Here is a 9,494-nt window from a genome sequence, read left to right as displayed (position 1 = left end):
AGTAGTTTCATTTTATAATCTGCAAGATATTGAATTGCCAAGATTGATTCTTAATTGCAAACTCGTGATTGGATTCTAAAGAAATGTTACGTAGAGTACCGTTTTACGATTAAAATGTGGTTGAGAGTAACGAAACATAAAACGTCCTTTTGAGTAACATTTTAGAGGTGAAACGTTACTTCCAATTATGTCTTACATTCTACAAGACTTTTAGAGGATTCGATTCCTAATTTGCAAAGCCCGTGATTAGATTCTAAATAAATATTACTATGAGTGAAGTTTTAGCCATAAAATCTAACTCATAGTAACGAAATATGAAATTTCACTCATGTATAGCTGTAGAAGGTGTTTTTTGGTAACAAAGTCTAAAATATTATTGACAATCACGTTTTATTGCCGTTTTGTACCGTTTTGTCGTTGAATATAATAAAGTCTAAAACGTTACTGTGAACCACGTTTATAAAAGTTTCGTACAAAAATTTGAAAATATACTATTTAGGTGAATTGATTTTAATAAAAACTTATTTTGATTAAAAAATTCTTCTAAATGCAACTCTTTTGGTTCTTGGTCAAAACCTGATGAGCATGGACCAAAAATCGTTAGGTCGTGCCCCTCATTACGTGAAATTTCCCATCCTCCACTGCCTCGAGCTTAAAGTGACTAAGAATTATTTTAGAGTAGTCCTCGTCTATTTTGTTCAAGAAAAGTGGAAAGAAAAATAAAAGGCGTTGACTTATCTAGGGTCTGATTCTCTTAGGCCTTCGGGGCGCTATAGTGGCCGGCGCCACCATAGCGGGACGGAGGGCTGATGTCATTTCGGAGGAGTTCATATTTTAATAATTCCTCATGTACCCTAATTTAAATTTGACTCCAAAATTCAAAAAATTATAGACTCCACACACAGTTCATTATCGAATCGTTAGAGCTTTAACTTTATATTTAGAGTAGATTTAAAAAAATAAAAATTGTTCCATAAGTATATACATTTGGAAATAGCACTAAGGTGCTAGTATATACTACTGTTTAAACCCAAACTAGGACATACAATAAAACTTACTTTAGGAGTTGCAATGATTTCCTGATTTGTGATGGCAATTGGTTATACCTATACTTTTTTAATTTTCGAGTATGATACCGCCAAAGATGTCTTGAGAAAGAAGCTGAAATAGTCTAGTGAATGTAAATTTTGGGTCACGTGGACCGAATTGATTCGGTCTGTTTTATACCTTATCCAATTAATTAATTTGGATATTCCTTTTAAAAGGATAAGGCAGAAAAGTTATATAGTAATTGTTCATCCTCTCCTTAAAAGATTTTTCAAGTGGGAGTAATTTGAATGGAATGTGAAAAGTTCACAAGAGGAAAACGTGAGAAACAACAGAGAAAAAGAAAAATCTAGCGATCCTAGACAAATCGATCAACACACAAAAAAGACTTCTAGTTTGTGAACAAAGATCTTTGTTTTCTAGTGATTCAAAGAGAGACTTGAGTGCAATCCTGTCAAAGAAGCAAAATCAACGAGTTCCACTGTAAATTACGAAGTACACATCTCGATGTTGATTTGCGTTATATTTCCTTCAGTGAAACTAAATTGATCATCCATAAAGTTTCATGGTCATATAGTAGCATTATTTAAGGTGATGATTGATTTAATATTTCGTTTAAAAGCAGTGTTTATCGCATCGCCATAGTTTTGTAGATGTATCTTCATTTTTATAGTCAAAGGAATTGTTGTAATCTCTGAGAGGGAGTAATATATGTAATGTTGCTCTCCCTTTTCACTAAATTCCTAGAAAGCGATAGCAACAACACTACTAATAATAGACAATATTATCGATGAAGAAATGAGTGTGAATGTATATAAATGAATCACTTTCATATATAAAAATCAGTCATTTGTTTAACAATGAGAATATATAATATGAATCACTTTTATAACGACTAATATATTAATTCGAAATGATAAAATTGTGGAAATTTTTTTTCCTATTTTAAAGGCAAAAGCATTCATTACCCCCCTAAACTTGAAGCTTTTTATACAATGTACACCTAAACTTTATTTTGTTTTAGTTACCCCCCTGAACTTGCTTATTCATCCTACACGTACACCTTTTCCGTCCACCTGATATGATCGTGTCTACACGCGCATGACACGTAGATAAATAATTTACCACCTAGATAAATAATTTGCCACCTAGATAATTATTATGTTACCTAGATAATACCGACCTTCAAATGTAAACTTCTGAAAGAAGCTTCTCGATTTTCTCTGAACCTCTCTTTGATCTTCCCTAAACCTATCTTTGATCTTCCCTAAACCTCTCTTTGATCTTCCCTAAACCTCTGACGAAAGTGTAATCGACAAAGTAACGAGTAGATTTGTGCCATTAGAGAGTTCGTGAAGTGTTTGGTCGATTTTCTCTAAACCTCTCTTTGATTTTCCCTAAATCTCTCTTTGATTTTCTCTAAACCTCTCACGAAAGTGTAATCGACAAAGTAACGAGTAGATTTGGCAAGTGTATTCGACAAAGTAACGGTAGATTTGTGCCAGTTGCAGTTCGTGAAGTGTTTGGTCGTTTTTCTTTGGATCTTGTCTGAAATTGTGTCTACAAGTAAGTGATTATCCACTCGATTTCGCGTAGTCTTGATGTATTGTTGTCTGTTTTCTTTACTTTTTCATACATATTTTGCCTATTTTGCCTATTTCGTTTAACGTTTCGCCATAGTTTCCGATTGAGTTTCAGATTAGGGGTCTAATACTTTTCAACTAGAATTTTCACTTAATGAATGTATTATTATGAAGCTTTTTACCTTATTCATGCATGAAATTTAGGCTTTTTGGTAAAATTAAGGTTCTAAGTATTAGGGTTTCTGGTATTGTTAAATGGTGGGGTATTTTATAATTGGCAGCCTTTATAATTTGTTTAAGTATATTGTGTGGGATGCCTATTGTATGTTGTTGAGTAATACATCTACTATCCTAAGTACCAATTGTTGCTTATGTTTTGGTGTTATTATATATGTTTCGATTTTGTTGCTTGCATTGTACAATATACTGATTATTATTGTGGTTATAGGTTGACAGTATGACTAGTAAGTACCTCAATTTAAGGTTCAAATTTGGGGGTATGTTGGTGAGTGAGGTAGGTCCAGTATATGTTGGGGGTAGGACTGCATATGTAGACAATGTGGATGAAGATCATTTATCAATTCCTGAACTTGCAGATTATGCTAAGTCTTTTGGGATTAGTAAGTTAGGAAAAACATATGCAGCTCCATCTCTAGGGGGTGATTTGGTGGAATTGAAAAATGACATGGACATTTGTAGCATGGCATTATTTATGCATGATGGGGACACAATAGATATTTATGTGTGTGATAACACTATTCTGGATGATGTGGGTCCCAGTGAAGGTCAAATTAGTCAATCTTTAAGTCAAGTGGTTGAGTCTTTTAATTCACATGGGGAATCTCTAACTGCACAACCAAAAAAATCAGATCTAGGTTTAGGTTCCTCTTCTTCCTTTCCAGCTACTGAAAGACTTGAAAATGATGGGATTGCAAGGGTCGAACAAGAATGCCAACAAGAAAGTGATGATGATTATTCTTCAATAGATTGGACTGATACTGAAGAAGAAGTTGAACCAACTATCCAACAAGGAACTGAACCTTCTATTCAACAAGAAGTTGAGCCAACTATCCAACAAGGAACTGAACCTTCTATTCAACAAGAAGTTGAGCCAATTACCCAAGAAAATGCAGAGGAAGACATAGACAGTGATTCTGTCTGTTCTGACCAGTCTATTGACTATGGTAGTGATGTGCATGAGGAGTTGAGAATTGTTAAGGAAGATGTGAGAAAACTTAGAGAAAGTAGGAGGAGAAAGAAGAAGGAAAAACCAAAAGGTTTTTTAGGTGAAGTTGGATTTGATGAAGGGTATGAGGATATTGAAAAAGGGAAAAAGAATTTCAAGGGTAAGCTAACAGAGGATGAGCCATACTATGACAGTTCTGACTGTGATAGTTTTCAAAGTGATGAAGAAGAACCTGTTTCTGATGATGAACTTGAAGGAGGGAGTTTAAGGGGGAGAAAGAAGAGTAATAGGGTGGTATATGATTCTTCTTGTGATATTGTAATATGGCAGTGTGGTTTGATATTTGAAAGTGTAAAGCAATTTAGAGAGGCAGTTACAAAATATGCTATAAAAAAAGGAGTTGAGTTAGATAAGTATGTGAATGAGAGTACTAGAGTGAGAGTGAAGTGTAAAAGTGGTTGTCCATGGCTGTTGTATGCAAGCAAGGAAGGAAGGAGTGAGAACTTTACTATCAAGACATACAATCCAAGGCACAAATGTACCAGGACAACCAATAATATTTTGTGTAATTCAAAGTTCTTATGCAAGTATCTGAAAGATAGGATTATTTCTCAACCTAGTATAAAAGGGTGGGAGATACAAGAATTGGTGAGGAAAGAGTTGAATGTTCATGTAGGCAAGGCAGTTTGTTTAAAAACAAGAAAAATTATTTTAAAGGAAATTATGGGAGATCATGTGGCAGAATTTAACAGAATCCTAGACTACAAGGATATGTTACTCCAAACAAATCCTGGTAGCACTTGTGTTGTGAAGCTTAAAGATTCAGAATCAGGAAATGGGATGAAACAATTTCACTCTTTTTATATTTGTTTTGATGCTATGAAAAAGGGTTTTCAACAAGGATGCAGAAGATGTATAGGGCTAGATGGGTGTTTTCTAAAGGGAATTTGCAGGGGTCAACTTTTGGTAGCTGTTGCTAAAGATGCAAACAACCAAATGTATCCAATAGCATGGGCAGTCATTGATACTGAAAGCAAGTTGACATGGAAATGGTTCATGACCATTCTGAAAGATGATCTTAATCTAGGAAATGGTTCCCAGCTAACTATCATTAGTGATATGCAAAAGGTAATTGAATATCTTTCTTTTGTTTATGTTTCATGTAATTGCTAAAATTTAACTTGCTTTTTTTGCTTTGCAACTACAGGGACTAATAGCTGCTGTAGATGAACTATTTCCAGAATGTGAGCACAGAATGTGTGCTAGACACATATTAGCAAATTGGTCACAAAACTTCAGAGGCTTAGAGAGAAGAAAGAAATTTTGGGCTTGTGCTAGATCAACATTTGAGGCACAATTTAAGTACAATATAAATGCCCTGTCCAAGCTGGGAATAGGTATTGTTGAATCCCTTATCAAATACAACAAGGAGACATGGTGTAAAGCTTTTATTCAAACATTTTCAAAGTGTGATAGCATAGATAACAACATGGCAGAGAGTTTCAATTCTTGGATCTTGGGACCTAGGAACAAGACCATTGTAACTATGTTGGAAGAAATTAGAGTTAAGGTGATGAGTAGAGTGAGTAAGTCAAGAGCATTTGCTGAAACATGGACAGATGGAATATCTCCAATGGCAATGATGGTATTCAATACAAATGTAACAAGATCAATGCAGTGCAACATTGAATGGAATGGTGATGTTGGATTTGAAGTGTTAGAAGGGGTATACAAGCATACTGTGAACTTGGGTCAACAAAAATGTAGTTGCAGATCATGGGAATTAAAAGGTATCCCATGTGCACATGGTATAGCAGCAATGAACCACTTGAACATGGATGCATCACAAGCAATATCTAGTTGGTATAGAAAAGACACATATATGAAGACATATTCTCATTTCATTCAACCAGTCCCAAACATGGAAATGTGGCCTGAAAGTAGAAACCCAATGGTTGAACCACCTGAGGCAAGACAAATGCCTGGTAGGCCACCAAAGAACAGAAGAAGAGAAATTGGTGAAGTGAGAAAAGCTGGAAAGTTGCCAAGAATGGGGACAGTAATGACATGTTCACTTTGCAAAGGACCAAATCATAACAAGAGAAATTGTCCAAAAAATCCTAAAACTAAGTCTACACCAACACCCACTCAAGAGGTACATTCATATTAATTTGCTTTTATAAATTATGTTAGATTACTTATTAAATTTAATGTCTTGTTGTGTTCTTTTTCCAATCATATTAGTCCACCACTGGAAAAAAGAGGGGTAGAGGTCATTATGAAAGAACAAGCACCAGTAAGACTGGTACAAGAAGAGGTGCAGGAAGTGGTTACAAGAAGAGGCCTAAAGTTGTTGGACAAGGTGTATTTGTTGCTGATACTGAATATACGTGTATTAATGTAAGTGTCTTATAAACTGTCAAAATTATATTTGTCTTCTAATGTGAATCCCAAAATAACTATGTAGTTGATATTGCAGCAAGGATTGTCTAGCAGAACGAGGGTTAATACTGGTGTGGTGAGTTCTGCACATGTGACAGGTGATATTGGTTTTAAACCTACCAAGGGACTGAAGTGGAAAGGCAAACAGGCCATGACTCAAAGACAACTTCAAGTCGAAAGTGTTGTGCGTCGTATTCAAACCAGATCAAAAGCTGATGGCATTCAAACAAGGTCACAAGCCAAAGGAAAATCACTCTCAAAGAAAACTTCTTAGTTGTGTGGTTGTGGTGTCCAACCAAACTTGAAATAGTGTTTTATGTGGTTTTATGTGTTGATGAATCTATGGTTGTTCAAACAAACTTAAAGTAGTTACTGTTTTATGTTTTGCTAGTTAACTTAAGTTATTGTGGTTGTTGGTTGGTGCTTGTGTGGTTATTCAACTAAACTTAAAGTAGTGACTGTTTTATGTTTTGCTAGTTAACTTAAGTTATTGTGGTTGTTGGTTGGTGCTTGTGTGGTTATTCAACTAACCTTAAAGTAGTGATTGTTTTATGTTTTGCTAGTTAACTTAAGTTATTGTGGTTGTTGGTTGAAACAATGAAACACTATGATGCTTCTTTTTTATGATCAAGAAAGCACTAGTTATGTTATGTTTGTTGCCTTCATGTTATTATTTCATGGTATCATAGTACCCATTACATGTAATTGTATTGATCAGCAAAAACAGCAAAAACATACATTAATAGAATACCAAACCAAACTAATCCACAAAATGAGTTCCCTAGATCTGTTGAACAAGGAACACCAAACCAAACTAATAACAATTGCATTAAAAAATATTTCAACGACACACTAAATAAAAGAACAATATCACATTGCATATCAAACTAATACCCAAAATCAGTTTCAATATCCATTTGCACTTGAGCTGTTCTTCTTGTTTGTTGGTTTTCTTCAACAAACCCAAAATTACAATATTCGCTTGGGTCGGAAATTCAGGATCATACCAATCGAAAAACTTACAAGAATTTCGAAATGAGGACTGCATTCATAAAATCAAAGTTAAAAAAATGAAATTGCATAGTACGAACTTGTCAAATAAAAAGCAAAAAAGGAGTAACAATACATACCCCATAGTGTCTGCAACCGAAAAATCTACGTCCGGGATTGTCATTTGTCCATGAAATTTTCAGAATTGGAGGAGCCCCACATAAACAAACAAGTCTCCTGCTATTGTTCATGAATTTAGCAATAACAATTAAAACAAAAAAAGTGAGAAAAATCTGAAATTTGAAAAGGGAGAAGGGAGGAAGAAGAATAAATAGGTAGAGAATAGAGAGAGAAAAAATCTTAAAATAACCCAAATATTAAAGAAAAAATTAGATTTTTACTTATATTACCGTTGTAACTTTATGATGTGGCAAAAAATTGTTGTCTCACGCGCCGTCTAGAGTTTGATTTCAGTTTCTATGCCAGGTGGACGGAAAAGGTGTACGTGTAGGATGAATAAGCAAGTTCAGGGGGGTAATTAAAACAAAATAAAGTTTAGGTGTACATTGTATAAAAAGCTTCAAGTTCAGGGGGGTAATGAATACTTTTGCCTATTTTAAATGCATTGCGAGTGGTTGATATGCTTTAAACAAAAACTCGAAAAGTAGTTAAGTGGTGCACTCTTTTTTCCTTAATTGTTCCTTTACATATCACAGCACCAATTGTGTTGTAATGAATCTTTATTGAACCACTTGTGTCCAAAAGTGTTGTTCAGTTATAAAGTTTTTTTAATTCGAAATTTGATATTTATAATAGGATCTGATTAAATATGAATTTTATATTAAAAGTTTCATATATATTAAGGATAAAATATTTCATGACAAGATTAATTATATATTCAGAGTTAAAATTTAAGATATCTAGTTAAATATAAAAATGTATTTATCACTCCATTATAATCGTTTGTCGATATTGATGAATAAGTCTATTATGCACTCGACGGGACAACTTTCTCCAGTCTACACATTTTAGTTAAGGAAGGACCAATGTTATGTTGGGACTTTTGAAGTTGTGTCTGAAGATTACAAGATGAGGCACATGGTATGCCATTCATTACATGTTATATTCAATTAGCTGGATTTTATTATATGAATTTTATTTCCATAGGTTTGATTATTAAGTAAATCAGAAATAAAATATTTTCTTTTAGAAATAATGAATCAACAATTAATGGTTACTATAATAAATATTTAGTGGAATATATTATTGATGACTTCTGATTTTCGACCTTATGATATTTGTCTAAATATATTTAATTTTTAATTAACTATATGTGTGATTTTAATTACTTAATATATGAAAAATATCTTATATTTAGATTATTTCTTAGAGCTTATTGTCCTCAAAATATAAAGTATTATTACAAATTAAATATAATATATTGGTAACTGAATAGTTAAATTGTTAATAATTTATAAAACGGAAAAGGGTCAAAAATATCTTTGAACTATTCGAAATAGCTCACATATACCTTTGACTATATTTCGGCTCAAATATATCCTTCCCCTCAAACTATAGGGTCAAAAATACCTTTCTCATTAACAGGTTCTGTTAAACGCCACTTGGATGTCATGTGGTATCATAAGTCAATAGAGTTCCACTCATGCCACGTAGAAAATAAACTTACCCCTAATTTTCCCAATTTTCTCTATTTTCCTAATAATTTATAAACGATTTTACTGAAAAAACATAGAACCCCTTTCCCTTAAAACTTATGTATTTTGTGAAATCGTTCTAAGGAAATGGAGACACGGGGAAAAGGGGTTCTATGTTCTTTGGTGAAATCGTTTCTAAATTCTACGTGACAAGAGTGGAACTTTATTGGCTTATGTGGCATGCCATGTGACATCCACATGGCATCTAAGTGGCGTTTAACCGATTTTGTTAATTAGAAGGGTATTTTTAACCCTAAAGTTTGAGGGTAAGAATATATTTGAGCCGAAATATAATTCAAGGATATATTTAAGCTATTTCGGATAGTTCAACGATATTTTTGATCCTTTTCCATTTTTAGAATTCTTAAAAGTTCACAAGCATATAAAGATCAAAAGTGTATATTAGAATTAGTTGAAGGTTATATATGCTTAATCATATATCGCAACCGAACCGAGCCAACATATTGTTAGGTTTCTGATGAATCCCTATACAAGATTAAAGTTTATATATATATATATATATATATATAT

The 9,494-nt window shown here is 33.4% G+C and overlaps 1 protein-coding gene across 1 annotated transcript; it reads left to right on the top strand.

The window, feature by feature from the left end:
- Positions 1 to 2,155: 2,155 nt before the first annotated feature.
- On the top strand, positions 2,156 to 6,532 carry LOC114077618. The gene is made up of 4 exons (XM_027917923.1): positions 2,156 to 4,944; positions 5,024 to 5,971; positions 6,061 to 6,216; positions 6,284 to 6,532. Exons 1-4 carry the CDS (start codon positions 3,088 to 3,090, stop codon positions 6,530 to 6,532), a joined length of 3,210 nt encoding a protein of 1,069 aa, XP_027773724.1. The 5' UTR covers positions 2,156 to 3,087.
- The last annotated feature ends 2,962 nt before the right edge of the window (positions 6,533 to 9,494 follow it).

This window comes from Solanum pennellii, chromosome 6 (assembly GCF_001406875.1).
Source record: "Solanum pennellii chromosome 6, SPENNV200".
In the NCBI taxonomy this organism is placed as follows: Eukaryota; Viridiplantae; Streptophyta; class Magnoliopsida; order Solanales; family Solanaceae; genus Solanum; species Solanum pennellii.
Note: the sequence above shows the minus strand (reverse complement) of the source record. Positions and strands in the feature narration are given on the sequence as shown.

Excerpts from the sequence above, each read along its gene's own strand:
- LOC114077618 (XM_027917923.1), top strand. The coding sequence starts at position 3,088 with ATGACTAGTAAGTACCTCAATTTAAGGTTCAAATTTGGGGGTATGTTG. Across the intron at positions 4,945-5,023 it reads TCATTAGTGATATGCAAAAG|GGACTAATAGCTGCTGTAGA; the intron begins GTAATTGAATAT and ends TTGCAACTACAG. Across the intron at positions 6,217-6,283 it reads CTGAATATACGTGTATTAAT|TTGATATTGCAGCAAGGATT; the intron begins GTAAGTGTCTTA and ends ATAACTATGTAG.